The sequence below is a fragment of the Micrasema longulum genome, unplaced genomic scaffold, assembly GCF_059751315.1.
Source record: "Micrasema longulum isolate JH-2025_06_02 unplaced genomic scaffold, ASM5975131v1 h1tg000875l, whole genome shotgun sequence".
NCBI classification, from domain to species: domain Eukaryota; kingdom Metazoa; phylum Arthropoda; class Insecta; order Trichoptera; family Brachycentridae; genus Micrasema; species Micrasema longulum.
The window spans coordinates 32,240-53,990 of record NW_028278067.1 but is presented as its reverse complement, the minus strand read 5'-3'; the positions used below and the strand labels follow the sequence as shown (position 1 = coordinate 53,990).

Below are 21,751 nucleotides of genomic sequence, written 5' to 3'. Positions count from 1 at the left end.
TCACGTCATTTTTTTTATCTACTACCTACCTAAATATGATTACTCTCCGCTGGATCCACTGTGGATCATAGAAATTACCATTGCTCTCCTAACGACTGAGTTTGATTTTTCAGCTGTTTTTAAGTAAAATGGGCATGCTGATTTCAAAACTGTAGTTAGTTTACTTCTATCATGTCATTTTTTTTCTACAGCTTATCTTAATGTGACCACTTTCACTGGATCGAGCCTGGATCATAGGAAGCACTATTGCTCTCCTATTGACTGAAGTGAACCTACCTTGACTGTGGAGGGGTGAATGAAGCCCTAGGGATCCAGTAACAGGTTCATACTTGTCAAGACTATTCAATTACACCCAAGAATGAAGAGTGTAGTGATGTGTTGTGTGTTACTCGTTATAACTATAGTGAAGCGTATTCCAAAGCGGAGTTCGAGTTCTTGTCTGTATACAAGAAGTTGGCAGTTTTTAGTTTTATTAATTTTTATTTTTTTTGTTTTTTTTTAAAGAATTTGTTACCCACTAAGTCTAAAGACTTTTCGGTGGTACACATTTTTTATTTATTTTTATGACAGGTTTATATTACATTACAAATTTATTTATAAACAGGCACTATAAAGTATCTAGAAGATATTTCTTCAGTTCTTTTTTTTTCATTTGAAGATCTTTCATGTTAATGATAGTTTGTGGGAGATCATTATACAATCTTGGAACAACGCAATTTAATGTTCGCTCTCCGAAGTAATTTGTAATTCGGGGAACAAACAGGGACCCCTTCGTTTTTAATCTAGTGTTGTGAGTGTGGGAAACTCTTTTTTTATATTCCGGATCAACAAAGTGATCCTATTATACTATCAATTTGTAGTCACAAAGTTGTTTTATCGGCAGGACATTACAGAATTTAAAATATACACCTTCGCCCATATGTTTCGCCTCACGGATTATGCTATCCGGTACAATCCCCCTCAACAGTCTCACCTGAATATCATAAATTTTACCCAGATGAGACTTGATTTACTTTGACTTTGTTCTATACTTATTTCCTTTCCTTTAGATCATATATGTATCTACTATTTTGCATCGTAAGTGCTTAAAGAGCCATGATGCATTTTGTTTTATATGTGGCGGTTTCACCATTCCCACTCAACGGACAAACATCAGTGCATTAATTTGTCAGGCACGCCTATTTTGCATATTTTGAGGTGGACAAAGGTATCACAAAATAAATTGCCGTTTGGTATACCACGATTAGGCTAGAGCCCAAAGGTCATTCAGCGACTTCTTATGATTTACTCAAATATTTCAATTTTGGTGACCATTTTTAACTAGTTAGTTTTTAACTATTAGAAAATAGGAATCAAGTTGTGGTAGAGTGGGGTGCGAACCCCGGAATTTTGATCCGGGAGTCCATGACTCTAGCCACGGGACCACAAGCCAATTCTTTTGTACTTTTGTGTAGTGAAAATGTCAGGATATAACAAGAAAAACAAAAGTAAAAGAGAGTATCCTAATTTATTATCAGCTATAAGTTCAGTGCTTCATTCATCCTAGTGCCAGTTTTCAAAGAATTACCCTCTTTCGAAATAAAAGTATGATACCAACGATGAAGATTTTGAAATCGAAGTTGAGTCTGTTCATAAGAGATTTGGGACTATCCAAAAAGACTTCAGAACTCCTAACATCACGATTGCATGAGAAAAACTTGCTTGAAAAGAGAGCTAAGGTATCCTGTTTTCGATCAAGAGAAAATGCATTTCTGCGATACTTTCAAAGTGACATTGGATTTATGTATTGCCATAATGTACATAGTTTAATAGAGGAGTTGAGAACTCCAGCCTATAACACAACTGAATAGCGATTGTTCATCGTTAGCCCAAAGCGGAGTTATAAGCAAAAAAAAATACTTTAAATTTATTGCAACAGAGAGGAAAAACATTTTTGAGAAGAAAATATGGGAGTCTAGGCATGTACAGGGCTTATGACCTGTCATTGGCTGTTTAAGTGGCCACTTTACACACACTGTAACATTCACCATTCTGCTTATGTTTGAACATCCACATTTCCTCAACTCTTCCATCTGTTGACTTTTGTAAAGTAAGAGCCGAAACCTTTATCATGTGGGTGAGATTCATCCGGCTGAACCAATTCACCTACTAGGCAACGCCTGAAAACAATTTTCCAATTTTTTACTTCTTCTTTTACCAGGTAGTTAATTCAACAATGTTTTGAGTATGTCCAAATGCTTGCAGACTGGCTGGATTTTCTCCCTAGGGAGTTGTTCATGTTTAAATTTATTGCAACACAGAGGGAAAACATTTTTAAGAAGGGAATATGGGAGTCTAGGCATTTACAGGGCTTATGACCTGTCAGTCAGTTTTCCCTCTCTGTTGTAATAAATTTAAACATGAACAACTCCCTATGGAGAAAATCCAGCCAGTCTGCAAGCATTTGGACATACTCAAAACATTATTGAAAAATTTTACCTTAATATGTTTGTTTTTCGTTTGGTAAAAGAACTTTATTAGTTATATCAACACAATTTTACTTCCAGTAATATATAATAGCCCTTTTATGGATAAAATTGCACTTTTTTACTACTTTTGGGACAAAAAGAGGGTATCCTGTACCTTTAAAAGTTGACGTGATAGACAAAAACTGGTGTCATTTTTGGATTCAGGAGCTAAAAGTTAGTAAAAAATGACGTAAGTCATCGAAAACTGTGTTCCTTATCATGGCAGTATGTTAAGCTTTCACCAAATTTTGTGATGCATTTGTAGTGTTGTCAGAGAAAATATATTTGAACACTCGATTAGTATTTTAATGTTGCTACTTAGCATTTGGTGTTTTAATTGGGAAATCTTTATAAAAAGTACTTTTATTGGTAATATGAATCAATAGTTTTAATTTATTGCCACAGTGAAAAAAACAATGCGATATTTGCTGTCAGTGACGGGGCTGAATTGTTTATTTATTTAACTCTTTGTACATAGTATTAATTGTACATTGGCGGACATATTGCCAAATGGCAATATCTTCCAACCAACCAATAAAATAAAAGTTTTATTTTTATAATTCAAGTTAAAAAACATATTCAATAGAAAATAAAAATGAAAAAGCTAAAGATGTACAAAAATAGAAATAACTGTATTTGTATATAAATTACCTTATTCATTATTCACTGCACTCTTCGTATATTATTTATCAAGTTCTGCTGCATTTATCATAATAAGGGTATCTGTGGTTAAAGCAAGTTAAAGAAATGTAGCTAAATAATGTTTTATTCAGTTTTTATCATTTAATTAAAATAGTACTGTAAAGTGCTAAGTTGAGATTGTTTCCTTTTGTCATCTTTTTTTAAATAGTGTAAATTGTCATTACAGCTAATGTGATATCTTTTTAATATGGAATTTTCAAAATACATTTTTATAAATCAGTTAAGTTTATCTGGGATTTTTTAAACCTGTAAACGAGTTTTATGTGAATGTCAAAAATATTACTTAATTTACCTAGTTTACCCTTTCCACCCCTGTCTATTTTTGGTATGACATACCAGCAACTCCAGAGCATTTTATGCAAATTCAAGCAAAAATTTAAGTGTATTTATAACATTCAAAATAAAAATAATCTAAAGGTAGCAGTTAATTGAAATGATTTTTTTTTACCATTTTTTATTACTTTTTTCTGTCAGCCAAACGACATTCAATTAACTAACTATGGCAATACATTATCACCAACGGAGTGCAAAAGGTTAAAACCTTTTTTTATATTTTTGTTTCCTTGTCCTCCAGATTTACCATCTTCAAGAGAAGCTTCAGAAGGAGCCCAGATTTTTCGATGAAGATTTAATAGAACATCAACCTTTCCCACTGCTTTCTGATGTTTTGGAAGTTATTGATCCAAATGTTGGTTTCAATATTGAGATTAAATGGAATTTGAAACAAGAAGATGGCACCACTGATCTTCAAAACACAATAGATATAAATGTGTATGTAGATAAGGTAAAATTTCATAACTAATTAAATTTAAACTTCTAGGGTAATAAAAGTGCGGGAGTGCGGGAAGCTCAGCAATTCTGGAAAATAAGTTTATCTAGTGCATTTGTCAGTCAAACGTAAATGTATAAATAAAGCTTAGTTGCATTAAAAACTATTTTTAGAGTTAGTAAATAAACAAATTAATGATTACTTTGATACATAATTCAAACAAATATTTTTTCAAAAGTGGGTTGACATTAACAAAATCCGACCCTACTTTACTGTATTTAAAATTTATTTTACTACTATCTCATGCGTAGAAATCATGTTTTGTATGATTGATCAGTCAGAGAGCTTTAGGTAATTTTCGGTACATTCAGGACGTTCATTCCTCGCAACCACATTGATGGAGCAGAAATGAAAACTATATAAACCAGACATGCTGACATTTGACATGAATATTAATTATGAACTAAATAAACAAAATCGAACCCAAGTGTGCTCCCCGAGGAACACCACTCGTTGCAATGGACTGCACTTTATCAGCCAAAGACTCAGAAATGAAGTTTACATATAGAGCCAAGTTTGTTAAAGTGGATCTGTTTGAGACAAAACCATGTTTTTTTAATGAAATTACATTGCGCAAGTGAATACTTAATTTATCCAAGATTAGATTTTCAAATAATGAGGAACTTCAGCCCCACGGGAAATTGGATACAAAATATGTTTTCTTGCACGAGTTAAAAGTTAGAGCATTAAATTGTACTGTAATGTTTCTTGAAAATGTACAAAAAAAACATTTTAATAAAAATGCACTACTTTTAATGACGTCACTGGTTCATATGGATCAACCTATGATATGAGAGATTGGAAGAGCTATGGAAGATTTCCGGTCTGCTTGCCGTTTCTGGACCAATAGGAAGAACTGAATGAAAATAACCAGAAATAAATCTCTGACATCACACGCCACGCGGAGTTATTTCAGAAATACAAAACTTAGCGTTGATAATACGATATATATAAATTAAAAAGAAAATTTTTGGCTTAGTTTAATAGTCTATTTAAAATATTTAAAAAACCACTGAACTTCCTCACTGAGGTAACGCCGATTGAATACATATTAGCCTATAGTTTTCAATATATATATTTTTTTACCATTTTTGTAGAGTGGTACCAAATAACTAGATTTCAACTCATCGGGAAAAATACCATTTGAAAGTGATGTATTTAATTAATAGTGTACACAGAAGAAGTACTAAATAATCTATATATTTCTTCAAAAATAAAGAAGGCAAGTTATTGGGTCCAGCAGATTTGTTGAGCACTGTGATAAATTTAAAACTTTACAGATAGGCAACATAGAGGTATTATAATTTTTAATAGGATTTTTCAAAACACTTTAAATAATCGGCAAAAAGTTTAACAATGCCTTCAGCATTCTCACATCTATTATTTTTATAATACATTGAGGATGGTAAATCAGACATATTTTTTCTCAAGGAATTAGTGAATTTCCAAAAGAATTTTATGTTATTGGGAATTGATCTTTTAACTTCATCACCATAATAATAACAGATCTTGGATAATATTTTACATTCAAACCTTAATTTACTAAATATGTTGTAATCTGTAATAGTCGATGATTCTTCAAATCTAATATTGCAAACTTTTTTTATAAATTAAGCCTATCGATTCTCCGCTTAACCATTTTGGGAATCTAAACGACTTAAAACAAAAAGGTGGAATATTTCGACAATGTTATAAAACACATTTGCGGTATGATTTACATTATTACTTTCATTAAGAATAGTCCAATAGACTGTCTCTAAGGCAAGAAGCTGTAAAGGGGACTCACCTTTGATCTGCAAAATAGCTCGAAGTGGTGGATGATGTTTGTCTATTGGTAGCGAATTATCGGTAGCCTTCTAACCAATAAATTAGAGTCATCAGAAAATATTATGAACAGGAACAGGTTTTATCAACCATGGTTTCATTTGTAAAATGTCTTCCTCGGCACAGGTTTTACCAGTGAGGAATACATTGTAAATTAAATTATGTAATGTATTCTTGTGAAGTATAAAATATTTTTTTTATTTTTCAGATTCTTGAAGTTGTGTTGAAATCAAATAATAAACGAAAGATAGTTTTTTCATGTTTTAATCCCGATGTATGTACCATGATAAGATTAAAGCAGAATATTTACCCCACAATGTTCCTAACACAAGGAGTATCGAAGAAGTATCCAAAATTATATGACTTCCGATGTAATAGTATTCCGGATGCAATACACCATGCCCACAATGCTAGACTCTTGGGGTTAGTGGTGCACACTGAAGACTTGCTACGTGATTCCACACAGGTGTGTATTATGCGCTTACCCCATTTAGGTTCCTTAAAATGTCCGCAAATGGTCAGCGCGTTCGCCTACTGTGCGAGAGGTCTCGGGTTCAATTCCTGACATAGTTGACGTAATATATTTATTTATAAAAGTGTTTTTTTTTAAATTTATTTATTTCAATTATCTTACAAATTAAATGTAAATATTTACAAGGTTTACAAAAAAATATAAACTTACATACGGCATTTAGATTTTATTTTTTATTTGTGAATGTAGTCACTCCACTGGCCCCATACACATTCTGGAGTGTCGGAGTATTATTTATTTTATACATAAGAGTACTTTCACATTTTACTATGCTGCAATATTTCATAGTCCCAAAGTGACACCTGAAGCGTAAGACTGATCATCTTCCCTTAGATATACTGCGGTTGGTGAACCAATGCAATGCCCTTTAAACCATTTGGTGTGAAAAGGAAATATTGAAAATGACTGAATTATAGTGTAAAACCACTTTTTATTTACCAGTTCACAATACCAACATAGATAACCTACTCTCATCCAACATGATTATACCATAATTTACTCAGGGCTTTAAATTATCTACGCAAGTAGCGTTCCATTGTGACAGCTAACACTTATATTGAAAATTGTATGAAAACTTTACTCAAAATAAAACCATTTTTTTCTTTTTTGACATCTATGTATGTATATGAAATACTGTAGATTTTCTAGCCTTTTAGATACTGGTAGAATTTTCCAGTATCTTATGCTGACTGTACCCAGCATGACCTCCCAGAAAAACAGTATCATCTATGTAAATTTATTAACTAGTCAAAAATAAACACTTTAAATCTACATATATTTCCAATTATATATTTCAGGTGAAGTTAGTGCTTGATGCTGGATTGATAATATTCTGTTGGGGAGATGATAATAATAGTAAAGATACTATAAACTACCTTAAAAAGTTAGGATTACATGGTGTTATTTTTGACAGATTACACGAATTTTCCACCAAAAAAGTAAAGGTACAATAATAATAAAAATGTAATTTATCTCAATATAAAAAAACTGTAAAAATAATGCATTTTTTATTTATACAGGAAAGCATTTTTATGATGGAAGCTCGTGAAATGCAGAAAGTATCTAGGACAACATTTAAATCATCCCAAAGTAATAAAAGAAATGTACCACAAAGCGGTTGTGAAAAAATAAGATTAAAAGAGCAGGGAGATATACCACCAAATAATCTGGGAGATATACTACAAAGTAGTCTTGGAGATACACCACAAAGCGGTCAGGGCGATGTACAAAATCAAAATGATATTGATTTAGTGAAAGCCCATTCCAGTTCAAAATTAGAGTAGAGACCAGTCCAGCCTTGATTGGGGTATAAATTGATGGTAGTAAACTATTGTATCAACAGAACATCAACTTTTTGGGACAGATATTTAAAAGTGTGGATCCAGCCGGATTGTCACTCTAGCCAGAATACATATTGGCTAGCCATATTATAAAACAGCGCTGTAATGACCAACAGCCGTATTTATTTTAATTTAATTTATTTTATAATTTTATTGCATAAAATTAGCATACATATTTAATAACAGGGAATCTATATAAAACTAATTAATATAAAATGAAAATGGGGTGTTCTCTGTTTATGATAGTCTCCATCTAACATGGCTCAGCCTGTTTTAAGATGGAGATTGTATTGCATTTTAGCTTAATAACCACACGCCACATTAAATGGCATATTTCTTCATTCATTCTGGCTGACCCAACAATCGGAAATAACTTTAGTGGATTGTCCTTATTTGTTTGTTTTCCTGCCATTTTGGGAATTATTAGTGTAAATGTCATTTATTAACCCAAAAATATGATTTTGTGCAGAAAAATTGTACCACAGATATTATGAAATATAATAATAAATGCTGAAGTTATATCAAGTAATTTTAAAATGTTTTTATAATTCTGTCTTATGTTACCAAATAACCTATTATTATTTGTGTTTGGTACAGGATAAACACTATATTTGTTATATTAAAATGAAAAAAAAGTCATTAGTAAATATATTGGTTACATTTTTAAAATACCAAATAACTTCGCCAATTCACATAGCGGCTAAATATGACCAGCAAAATTGTAGAATGCCGAGTATTGACCATGTGGCTAAACATTAGGTAGCTCCTTTTCAATATGATGCTGTTTTGCAATATGGCTACCCAATATGTATTCCGGCTAAAATGACAATCCGGCTGCGACATAGAAATAATTTTCTAATGCCACATATGACATAACTCATATAAAGTTTACAGTTGTAACTAAAGATTAAACATGTGTAGTTCGCGAACGACCCGATCATACTGACAAGGTCGGAAACATTGAACTAGAGATATGTTTCTTTCATCTCGGTCAGTTAGTTCGCGAACAAAAAGAGCACTGAACTATATGGATCTTCGTGTCATTTGGATCTTCGGACCTTTTGTATCATTCATATCTTTTATATTTCCAGTTCATTTGTTCGCAACAATCGTTTCTCACTTCATCCTCCCACCTCAGCCTGGGTCTTCCCACTAATCTCTTTCCACCCGGGTGTCCGCTCATTAATATTTTAGGGACACGTGAATCAGGCATTCGCTGTACATGTCCGGCCCGTCTTAATCTAAGCAGCTTCATATGTGCCGAGATGCTCGGGGCCTGCTATATATTGTACAGTTCTTCGTTATACCGAATGCGCCACTGATTATTCTCTCTTACTTGTCCGCAGATTCTTCGGAGTACTTTTCGTTCAAAAGTATCCAGCATTTCAGCCATCCTTACTGTCAGTGTTAGCGCCTCACACCCATATGCCAATACAGTACGTATAATTGTTTTGTATATGGTAATTTTGGTTTTTCTGTGGACGTTACATGATTTGAACACTGGCAGCAAAGAAAAGTATGTCTTGTTGGCTGCTGTGATTCTTTTTCTGATTTCTGCTGGATCCTCATTGTTCTTAATTATACTGGAGCCCAGGTAGGTGAATCGCTCGACTGCTTCGAAGGTGTAATTATCTTTGTATTGGACACAGTCTCTTGCTCTGTGCAATGGGTTTTTGCTCTGTGTCATCATTTTTGTTTTCTCAACATTGATTTGCAGTCCAACATCTCGTGCAGCTGTTTCCTAGGGATCAAAGACCTCTTTAATGGCTCTTATTGATCTCCCGACAATGTTGATATCATCCGCATATCCGACACGTTCGCTACTTATTTGACTAACAAATATTGGAGTTAGTGTATCAAAATTCATCTTATGACATGTTCGAGCACATTATTAAAATGAGATGGGGCCAGGCCAACTCCCTGTTTTAATCCCTGGGATACTGCAAATTCTTCCGTTAGTTCTCTATCTATTTTGACCTGACATTTTGAGTCTGACATGATTGATTTGACAAGTCTAATAAGTTTTGGGAGAATTTGAAATTGTAAAATTATATCGTATAGACACTCCCGATCTATGCTATCATATGCTTGTTCAAAGTATATGAATAGTTGGAGTTGTCTATATCAAACTCCCAGCATTTTGCCAAAATTTGTCTAACGGTGAATAGTTAATCTGTTGTGGATATATCAGCTCGAAAGCCTGCTTGATATTCTCCCAGTATATTTTCTGCATACAATTCAATTCTTTGTTTTAATATTGTGGTAAAGATTTTGTATGCTGTGCATAGAAGTGGTATTGTGTGAAGTGATATCACCTTGTGGATATTATACTTTTTGCCACTCCTCTGGTATTTTCTCTAGGGTTCCATATCTTTATAATCAGATTATGTAATAGATTTCTTAGGTGCTCATTTCCATATTTGAACAACTCGGCAGGTAGATTATTGAATTACGATTTTCAAGCATTAATGTTTTCACTTTGTCGATGTTTCCTTCAGTATTCGACGTTGAAGGACGAGGCGAGTCTTCAACCACTTTACGACCCTCTTTGAATGCTTTGTGCCACTCAAATGCTCTTGTTCTCGATATAGTAGTCACGTAGGCTTTCTGCAACATTTTCAAGGCGTCTAAACCAGAAATTTCGTTCGCAACACAAATTTTAAGACAAATTCTTTGTCAATTATTTTTCTCCATAGTTAAACAGAAGAAATTACATGCGGAATACTGATTTTAAGCAATGTAGTGCGCTAGTTGTCACCGGATGCGGATAAGAGTTTGACGATGATGAAGAATTAATAAGTCTGCCAAACTTTAAAACCTCAACTTTTTCAAATCAAAATAGCTTTTTTATGTATTAGCGGTCGCCACTGCACCGATGTTGAGAGAATTGATTTCATCACAAAAAATTTCATAAAATCTTGAAATGTATTAGCTTTTGTGCAATTATAAAAGCTAATACATTGCAAAAAATCAAATAAAAAGTTTTTTCAGATTGCAATTTATAAAATGACGTCTTCTTAATTGTCTGACACAGTAAACATTTTCAACACTTCAACTAATATATTTTTAACAATGTTTGAGTATGTCCAAAAGCTCTTTTACTTCACAAAAGTCAACAGATGAAAGAGTTGAGGAAATGTGGATGTTCAAACATGGGCAGAATGGTGAATGTTAAGTAGTGTGTAAAGTGGCCACTTAATCCAGCCAATGACAGGGCATAAGCCCTGTAAATGCCTAGACTTCCATATTCCCTTCTCAAAAATGTTTTCCCTCTCTGTTAAAATAAATTTAATATATTTTTGTTTGAACAAAGCTAAAACTGTGCGTTTAGGTTTGATAAAATAAGTAAAAAAAACAAATAAAATGTCTCCTAAAATGTACCTCGGTAAAATTACCGTCATTTATAAAATATACCGTAAAATTATGTGTATTTTACTGCGCCTTTTGGTAAAATTACGTAATTTTACATCCCTAGTCTAACTTGCATTCAGTTTACATACATACATTAGATAAAAGACGAAATCACAAAATTCCATTTTATATAAGGCAGTTAAAAAATATTATGATATGGGAAAAAACATTTATAAAAAAATTCAAAATCCAAACTGAAGGAAGCTTAAAAGCAATTAACTTATATGAGTATAATAATTACTCTCTATTTAAGTTAGAAATATGTGTTAAAAAACTTATAAATGAAATATATGTACATTGTTATTATTAGAGCACACATAAGAATATGTTTATGTGTGCCCTACTTCAAGATTCTAAATAAATAAAATAAACAATCCTACATTCATATAAAATATACATTTTCATATCTTTATGATCTCGTAAAAGGCTGATGCTTTCAACATTCAATAGTTTACATAGCTGCCATTGAAATGTTATTTATTTATCTGGATTTATAATTTGAATATGTAAAAGAAAGGACAAAGAAGATGAGCCACAAAGTACATTTTTAAAAGTTTTATTTAACCCTTATACTGCTAAACAACGATATATCGTTGTTGTTAATCCCTATCATAAAGTTCCAACTAGACTGATGCTGACGTCATAATCCCCAAAAGGGTAAATGAATTCGGGAACTGCTTGTTGCACTTAACCGTCAGTGGTATAAAACATTTTCAAAACATACAAATTACTTATTCGACGGGTTATCATTTAGTTTCGTACCTATTTCAGCCCCACGGAAAATTTAACACAAAAAATGTTTTCTTACGCGCGGTTAAAATTTGAGCATTAAATTGTACGGCAAAGTTTCTTGAAATGAATAAAAAATATTTAAATAAAAACGAACTACTTTGAATGACGTCACTTGTTCATATGAATCAACCAATGATAAGAGGATTGTGGAAGATTTCCGGTTTGCTAATCGTCAATGGACCAATTAACAGAACTAACCGAGAAGAAGCGGAAGAGAACTTGCGACGTCACACGCGGGTTAATGTCAGAAATACAAAAATTTAAAAGATCGTAGCGCTGATAATACGATACATAAAAATTAAAAAAGCTTTGTCTTATAACAATTTTCTTTTAAACCACTAAACATCCTCATTATAAATTTACTTATGATGTTTAAATTCGCAGTGCTTTTAAGAAAAGAGAAACGACTAAACACAGGAAACTTCTAGCTAGTCGGGACCTGAAACAGTGAACTTTTTTACATTGCAAAAACAGTCAAATGAAAAATAAATTAATGTTAATAGTTAGTTTTTTAATCACTTATATAATATTTGAAGAAAATAATTGCATTCGGTGTTTTTCCCGCGATTAAACCTGATCCAATAATTAAGAAAATATTGATGTACTTCCGTAATGAATATCTAATTAAATACTTTACTTTTAATATAATAACTCTTATCTAGTGAGGTCCCTATATCACCGGAAAACCCCATAATTAAGAATATAAACAAATAACTAAAGAGCCATAAAACATAAAAATAATTCACCATGGAACCTAATGATTGTCAATTAGGACGTTTGAATATTAAAAAAATCATTTGTTCATTTATTATAATGGGTGCCCACAGCAATGGAAAATTCAAATGTTTTAGCTGTTCATTAGGTAGTAATTATTACTCTACTAACAAAACGTAATTATTACTATACAAACTCTATTCTACAAACAAAACGTAAATGAGGTATATCAGCTCGATATTGATCCAAAAATACTTTAGAAAAAGCTTCTTCGATTTCGTGCTCTTCGTAAGAGTCATATTATAAATTATTGTCACTATCACTTAAAAAATGATCGTTATTGTCTAATTCACTTTCGGAATAGGTTTAGCTGCTAAGCCCCGAGTTTCTCGGTGAGGTACTATTATTTCTTTATCACTTTCACTATCCGTTATCATTTTGAATGATATATTTTGTAAATTCATTCACAATAAAAAGGACGCTTTGCAGAGTAAAATTATTAGTTAGAGTAACAAAGTAAGATTAAAAATATATTCAAATGTAAAAAATATGTAATTTACCTAAGCTGTTTGTAATTTCGGCAACTGTTGTCTATCTCGCTCAATCCATTATGCGTGAACTAGCTATTAGTAAAACGGAATATTTTTCTTAGAAGAGATATCAATTTGTGAGACAGTTGTACAAAAACATTATTTTTTAAAATTATATTAGAACATCTACCAAGAAATAATATCACTTCTTAGTACATTTACCGGTTACTTTTAAGTTTCAATCTAAATAACTCCCCACAAACATTTGGACATACTCAAAATATTGTTGATTAAAATAACTTGCATAAAAAAATTAAAGTATTTTTAGGCATTACCTAGGTGAAATAATTTATCCAGGTGAAACTCACCGACATCAATAAAGGTTTCAGCTCTTTTAGTTTGCAAAAGTCAACAGATAGAAGAGTTGAGGTAATGTAAAAATAGTCATGAATGTGGATGTGTAAACATACCCTTTAAAATAGTGAATATTTTGTAGTGTGTAAAGTGGTCATTTAAACCAGCCAATGACAGATCATAAGTCCTGTAAATGCCTAGACTTCCATATTCCCTTGGCAAAAATGTTTTCCCTTTCTGTTGCAACTAATTTCAAGATATATTTTACACAATTTTTGTTTAGCATGCATTGGTGGAAGTGGTAGGTTTGATAATATATAACAGAGCACTTTGCCCCGCAATAAGCAAAAAACTATCATTATTACTTCGTTTCAATAATAACTATTCAAACAATGCGCCTTGAGATTGCTGTACGAGATCAGTTTTGTTTGTTTTTATTTTCAATTAAGAAAGGGTTTACAACCGCTGTACCAAAATTGTCTATTTGCGGCACGAATTGTCTATCTCGCTCACTCCACTGGGCTTGAATTAGATATTTATGAAATGGAAGATTTTTCTTGGAATTGCTATTAATTTTTAAAACAGTAGTGTGTTTGGAAAACAACGTATTCGATAAAATATTTTTAAAATGTATAAATAATAAGATTTCTGATTAGATTCTTGAAAAACTGCGTAGCAGCGTAAGGGTTAAGTATGAAAATATTTTGTAAATATTTTTTGAAGCGCTAACTTTGTGAATTCTATGTTAAAAAATAGTGTATTGAAAATTTAGTCAATTTAAAACTTACTTTAAATTCTATTCAATATAATAAAATATTATGCATCAATATCTAAAAACCAAAAATAAAAATCCTTGTTTTGTCTGCTTTAAGTGCGGATTTGTAAATCGTCATTGCGCCGGTAATCTTTGTTAAGTAACATTTTCAAAATTGTTCAGGAGATGAATCAAACAATGTATTTTTTTTATAACGTTTTATTTTTTATTTTTTATTAAATAACAAAAAAGGGAAACGAAATCAGTGTATTTTCAAAATAAAATTATACAAACCAAGTGAAAAATTAAAAATAATTCACTTACTTGAGACTTAATAGTCACATAACAGAAATTACAAATTGTATGACAGAAGCATTATGATAAATAAAATTACATTATAGGTCCTTTATTTTTTTTCTATTTTTCGTAACACAAGGAATCATAAAATGGATGACTTTCTTTATCTAAGACAGCCTTAAGCTCTTGCAAATGAAGGTGTTTTTGTTGAATAATGGATAACGAGGCCTTGTACAAGGGATTGGGTCGATTAAGTCCAGTGCAATTTCGACGAGGTAGCTCTTTCCATTCATCTGCATGGCGAAGTTTGTAGGAAACAGATCCATTGGGTTCGTACAATAAAGCCCGTATATCAACAACTTGCGGGTCACCTGCTTTTGATTCGGGACGAATGGAAGAAAAGTTTGTAGGCAGAGCTTCAAAATTTAAAAAATATATATAGTGCACTTGCCTGAGGATACGGCTACATCCCTCAAAGCACTGCTAAGAACTTTGTTACGGTTTCGATAATTACAGCCATCTGATATTAGTACCACATGATTGTATTTATCTGGCATTCGTAGAACAAAGTCAGTAATATAAGTAGTAAATTCATTAGCTGTTACCCCACCATCAGCTTCATGCCATACAAACAAGGTGACATCTTTATTGTTTAAACTATAAATTGTGAAATTGTGTAACTGCAGTTTAGTTTTATAGTAAACACTTGATGCGAGCAGCTTTGGACAAAGAAGGACACTTGCTAAATCCATTGTCACAATTAATTTTGCCTGCTCTGCTTTGTTCTTTTTTAAAATATGCTCATCATATAAAGTCTTCGACAAGTTTCCTTATTTGAATGAAACACACGTATCACATTGATCTTTCCTCGGATGATGAAAAGCAATGTTTTTTGTTTCAAAAGGGTTGTAAATGGTTTTCTGGAAACAGGCAAGCATGCATTTTTAATACACCATTTAGAATACACTCGATGCATGTGGTTAATGGATCGGAAATGAGCTTCTACGTATTATGTCTTTTTAGTAGACTGGCGACAGTAACTGGGTGCTTTAGGCAAAGAGTCCATCCATAAAGATGCTTTTTGTTTGTTAACGGCAGATATTTTTTATTTTTTAGTCATCTCGCTTTGAGTTTGAGTATTGGAACTAGATTGACTTAGATCCTCTACCTGACTAGAGGTAAGAAAGCTACCTTCTTCATTATCAGTTTCAGAGCGACCTAATCCACTCTGACATTTTCATCAGACGATGTCCACTCTCCACTTTTGGAATGTATCTCTTCTAATAGCCAAATTTGCTAGAAAAAAATCACGACATACGTGGACATGAGGTGCACCAGATTTTTTTAGAAAACAAGCATGGGAAATTATTTTCTTCCTCGAGTTAAGTTGGTGTTTCTTTGGTCGCTTTGGTGTATGCGTTTCTGTCATACTATTTACAAAAAAATTCTGTTGTCCCATGATTTTAAAGTGATCCAAAAATATTTGTGAATCATGCAACGATCTTCTTCACTTAATGATGCACATAGAAAAGACTTGGAACACTTCTTTGTAGTATTCATATGCTTGCACTGGGATACAATTGTGTAGGAAAGTCATTGAGCTGAATGGGAAACTTTTCCATCTCGTGACCTATTATACCCAACATAAGCCTGTCCTTTCAACCGATCATCTTTAGTTTTCTGTCTTTTTTGAGCGGGCTGTCGGTTTAGTAGAAGTCCGCTAAATGTCGCCTATGAAATAGAATCAATACTGGATATCTGATCAGGAGCTTGATGATCGTCTTGCAGTGTATCATTTTGTAAATTGATGATCGAAATGCCGCCGGTGTCATTTGGTATTCGAACAGGGCTGCTGTTACCAGATAATATATAATTTTGCAAAACACCATGAGTATCACTTGGTTGGTATCCATGTAGGGTCATCATAACTATCTACACTTTCACTAAGAGACAAATCATTTCTGTTGTTAATATTGATTATTATTGGTGGGGTCTTTACTTCTAAAGTCAAAATTGGATTTGGTTGTACTACATTGCCATCTAATGAACCTTTCTCAATCATTATACATTTGAATATATTTTCATCTGAAAGTCCTGCCATATTCAACAAGATGTATTCTAAAAATAAAAAATAATAATTCAATTGTGATTTGATTGACAAACATAAAGAGTGGTGTAAGGTATTATTGTTAGGAACGTCAACTTGCCCTTTCAAGGAAATAGTCCTAATAAAATTTTCAGTTTACTCTTAATTCCAAAAGAACATAAGTAATTGTAAATCTCTATAATTAGTAGTATAGTAATTATTCGGCACAGTATATCGTAGCAATTCACACGTGTATCTCTTATGACAGATGATGAGTAACTGCTTGCACGTTGCAGTAACATGATCTGACAAGATTGTAGTGAATAAATCCCAAGCTAACCAACTATAAAAAATGCTGTAATTCGTAGTATTTAACTATTCTGCTAAAATCTAACCAATTGCAAAACTTATTTCGTTCCATCACGTCATTTTAAACATTCTTCAACATGTTGAAATAAGTAAGTATCTGATTAAATAGCCAAGTAATACAAACAATGAGCGTCAATCGTATGATTCAATGAGAAATATCTGTTAAATAACACGCGCCGATCCAACTTGTCGGAACGAAGGGGCGGGCCATTATCTGTTAAATGACATTACTTACACATAACAGATATTACTTGCGCTTCATCACATAACAGAAATTACAGAATGATGGCGCAGATTTTTCAATAATTTATTCTGCCAAAAATGATTTTTTTAAATGGTGTCAGTCAACAGATATTACCGGCGCAATGACGGAATATTGAATATGTAAACTAATTTTTCGGCTTATGTTATCATTTTTAAAAGTAAAAGGCCTCAATAAAGGGAATAAAAACATTTAAATTTGACTTATCTTACTTTTCCTTTCCTGCTAGGAGTGAAAGTAAGTGGGATGGGAAAACAGAAGGAAGAATGAAAAGAATTAATTTTAGCATTAACTACAAATAGGCAAGTCATGATTCATTAAAATCATATTATGAGGATTTGAATGATAAAAAATATGTGTTTTTAGTGGGTAACTTCCAAATGCTGGTTTTGAAGTTACCTAGTTGTAGTAATGTACCCGCGATATACGTGGTTTTCAGGGCCATACTGAAAAACTTCAGAGGAACATTTTTTAAGATGTACTTTCAAAAATATCCCAATTAATTTTTTCAAAAATAGAATTTTTTTATTACAAAAAAAACAAAAAAAAATAGTTTTTGTAAAAAGTTTTTTTCTTCTTAAAGTTTACCAGGTGGAATGTGAAGTTTCACAGTCTGGTCCTGAAACACCGTGTACTTTTCAGTAGTAAATAAGAAATCTGAGGATAAATTAATATTAATTTAGTATTTAAGTATATTTTTACATGTACATACAGGGTGTTCATTAAACCCCGAAACCACGATGATCAGTATGAGCAAGAAGACATATTGGCACATTAAAATATTTTTTTAGAACGAATAAAATTTTAAAAATTTGAAACGACGAGGGGGAAGGTGGGAGTCCGATACTGTGCCGCGCTCCACTCACTTCTCCCCTGCAGAAGTAAGCAACCATTTGTTTTTTAAAATATTTTATATTAAAAAAATTTATTTGTTCTAAATATTTTTTTAAATATGCTAATATGTCTTCTTTCCCATACTGATCATCGTGGTTTCGGATGTGACAGGGTTTAAAGAACACCTGTATATATCAAACTTGGATGTTAACCAGGTTTAAATGAGAAGTTTAATGAATTGAAAAAAAAATTCAAAGGAACGGTCGATTGCATAAATAAAGAATATCACTATAAAAACCTTCACAAAAGAGTCGATGAAACAGATGTTGTCACCTATGAGAAAATGTCCAATAATGTGAATGAACGTCTGCTTTGACTAGATGTTATACAGCTTCTGAAAAATATAATATTCTGTAGATGTGGAAATTACAACATTAGACAGAATGGTGAATGTTACACAGTATCAGTGATCACTTAAACCAGCCACGGACCGGTAAATGTAAGTGCTTAGATTCCACATTCCCTAATAATTCCTTCATCTCGGTTAAGATATCTATCAAAGAATTATTTCCTTTGTTGTGATAGTGGTCTCTTTAGATGAAATCTTAAGGGGTTAAATTTAATTTTTACAGTATTGGTCTACAAATATTTAGACATACCAAAAAATAAATAATTTTAACATTAAAACTAGCTATTCATTGATTGACTCAAAACTGTTATCAAAGCAATGTAGAGAATCTAGAGTTGACCAAACGAGGATAAGGGATAAATTAATATTCTTCACTGTCTCGATACAAAGTTTAATAAAAAAAACTAACGTTAAATGGTATAAGTTTATAATCTATTTACTTAGAAGTAACATATTAAATAAACATTACTTTGTACTGATTTGTGATAATTATTTTTAAAATTTTTAATATTTAATGATGGATATAAAAAATATATTGTTTAAATAAAAATACTGTGATTAACCATCTTTGTCTTAAACTGTAGATAAGTACCGGGTTGTAATAAAACTCGGTCTTTGTTGAGCAACATGACATGTCTTTTATTATTATGGATAATTTATAAAACGCCAAGATTCATGAATATTGGTTTTAATTTGTATTATGGATACCTAATATAACACATCCGAGATCCTAATTAACCGAGGGCCTAAGCTGTCGCTGACTGTTATTATTTTAAATTATAGTTATAGTAGCTTATAGTTTCTTCCCGTAATTTATGCCCAGGTGGCCAGTTCAGTCTCGTCAAACAAGGACCTTGTGAACCTCAGGAAAAGTAGTTAGCTACTCAATAGAGGAATATCCTCAACGGATGATTCCTCAAAATCTGTCCTCAACAAGTTTTAATATTGGAAAACATTATAAACATGTAGACACCATTTTGGTGTGTGACAAAAATATTAAAATGTCATTTATTAATTGATTAATTTTTTTCACATTATAAACAATAATTAACAATAAAAATAATGTTACCTCATTGGGGTTACCTGTGCCGAGGACACTTAACAATATAATTATGAACCTTTAAATTACAGTTAATCTTATACTTAATCCTTATATGGCCTTATCCTATACAATGTGGAGCTTGCCTTGATAATCTAAAGCGGAACGGATTATGTGAAACTATTGCCTTAGTATAGGAATTTAGTGACTCTCATGAAGATGGACTTGTATATATTTCTTATTTTAGCCAGTTACCAGGGCTGTTTACAGTGCATCCATGGTACCGCTTCCGAGGCTGAAGTCAAGAGAGGGGGTCCGGTGATACAAGGGCGTAGAGTCTCTGGTTCAAAAGCGGACTCCGCCGCCATAGGATCTCCTGAGGGGGGACGTCAGCGACGTTGAAATTATCCGAGAGGTGACATGTCAAAAGGTTCTTGGTGTATGTACGTCAGAGTAGAGGCTCTATCACGGAATACATACGATGTGAGCTCACAGGGAGAGGAATTTTGTACTGTAATTCCCACGGCCAAATCGGGTTAGTGTAGCAAACAAGCATTGTTTGCTGTGAAGTTTATACAATATCAAACACACACAGCATCCGATAAGTAACTAATTATTATCAATCGAACAACTACCCCAAGCTGTTTTCTCATGCGCAAATCTCAGTACAAAATTTACTGAAAAGCATCTAAATGTGAATAATACTAGCCATAAAACTGGGTTTGATAATTGGAAGGTTGAAACATAAATCGCAATTTCATACAGTAAATCAGGATTTAGTGAACTCTTTCTTTACAAGAAATCCGCTACCACGAATGAGGTTTATTGAATTTTAGACCACAAAGTCACTTAATTTTGGGATAAGGGAGCAGACAATACACCTTGACTAATCACTTTTAAAGTTGCGTATCATTGCACTTCGAATGTCCCGTGTGTGTATCACAAAAGAGTATTTGGGATTTTGTTCTAATTATAGAACAGCTATATAATTTAATTGTTTATTTATTTAACACTGTGTAACACTAACATTGTTCATAGAACTTGCCAGAATCGGTATACTGGTTTTTATGACTTCTAAACTGAAGGGAAAAATCTTGGTCAAAAACTTCACTAATGTCTCTAGTCTAGTTGGTCAAATACCTTACCAAAAGTCCACTCTAAATAGAGAGTTTACAAGTTTCTAAGCGAGAGAGTTGGTACTGGTTTATAGGCGCGAACTGCAGCCAGTTTCACTGTGTTACTCGACCAATGAGAGCATGCCGTTGGGCAATGCGATTGGCTGGAGGTCCCGTATGTGTAAGCGTACTGGTGACGCACGCCTATTGCTGATAATATGACAAATCAAACATTTTATTATTAGTGGAAATCAACTTGGAAAAGGAACAGGTAACATGACCTGCTACACCACGCATACTTTTTATGCTTCTGATAGTATACTGTTCAATATCAGTAAAGATCTTAGTTACTGGCCACCATACAACGGATCTGCTTTATGATTGATCCCTGATCGCCCCTTAGTAACACCTTGCTTTCACAAATCAAGATCTCCCTTTTTATACTTATGCGCAGCCTTACAATGCTTATCATACTGCGCCTTCATACGCTCAACAGCTATCTCAATACTCGGCGCCTCATCCTGCCTCGCTTTCAGTTGCTGCCCGCACAGGTTCAACATCTTCTACTTCACCTCTCAAATCACCCAAAATGTTACTTTCATGTCCAAAACATTACCTGATAAAGAGTGAACTTAGTGCTAGCATTTATAGTATTGTTTACCCCCAAACAATTTCTGGCAAACCTGTACCCCATAATCTAGGATCAGTGCCCGAAGCACACATGCATCAAGTATGGTCAACTCATTAATTTTTTTAATAGTCTCTACCGAACTCAAAGTACGAGTTGGATAGACAAACAAATTTTGAAAATGCATCTGTCAGTATAAAGTATGTAATTATTACAAAGTTTTCTCTATGGAAATGGTCGACGCACAGGTTTTCCTGGTTTAGAAATCACATTCAGTTTTTCCTCTTTCTTTCCATACTGACCCTTAGCAAATGAATGCCATTGACACATATTTTCTAATAAAGTGAGTCATCTTTGGAAACCGAAATTCGCTTAATTAGTTTCTCACACCTATCTAAGTCCGGATGTCCTTTATGATAATGA

The 21,751-nt window shown here is 32.8% G+C and overlaps 1 protein-coding gene across 10 annotated transcripts in view; it reads left to right on the top strand.

Annotated features, from left to right (window-relative positions):
• Nucleotides 1-21,751, top strand: part of LOC148278473 (glycerophosphocholine phosphodiesterase GPCPD1-like) — a 39,929-nt gene that overhangs the window by 5,191 nt on the left and 12,987 nt on the right. For 2 of the 10 annotated variants that reach the window (XM_088231355.1, XM_088231354.1), the window contains exons 3-6: nt 3,784-3,993; nt 6,071-6,328; nt 7,192-7,338; nt 7,414-17,500. In XM_088231355.1, the coding sequence (XP_088087481.1) occupies nt 3,784-3,993; nt 6,071-6,328; nt 7,192-7,338; nt 7,414-7,677 (879 nt within the window). In that variant the 3' untranslated portion in view covers nt 7,678-17,500. Of the gene's footprint in view, nt 1-191; nt 322-3,783; nt 3,994-6,070; nt 6,329-7,191; nt 7,339-7,413; nt 17,501-21,751 lie in introns of those variants that run through there. The other 8 variants (XR_015823197.1, XR_015823196.1, XM_088231358.1 and 5 more) reach the window with 8 other exon arrangements.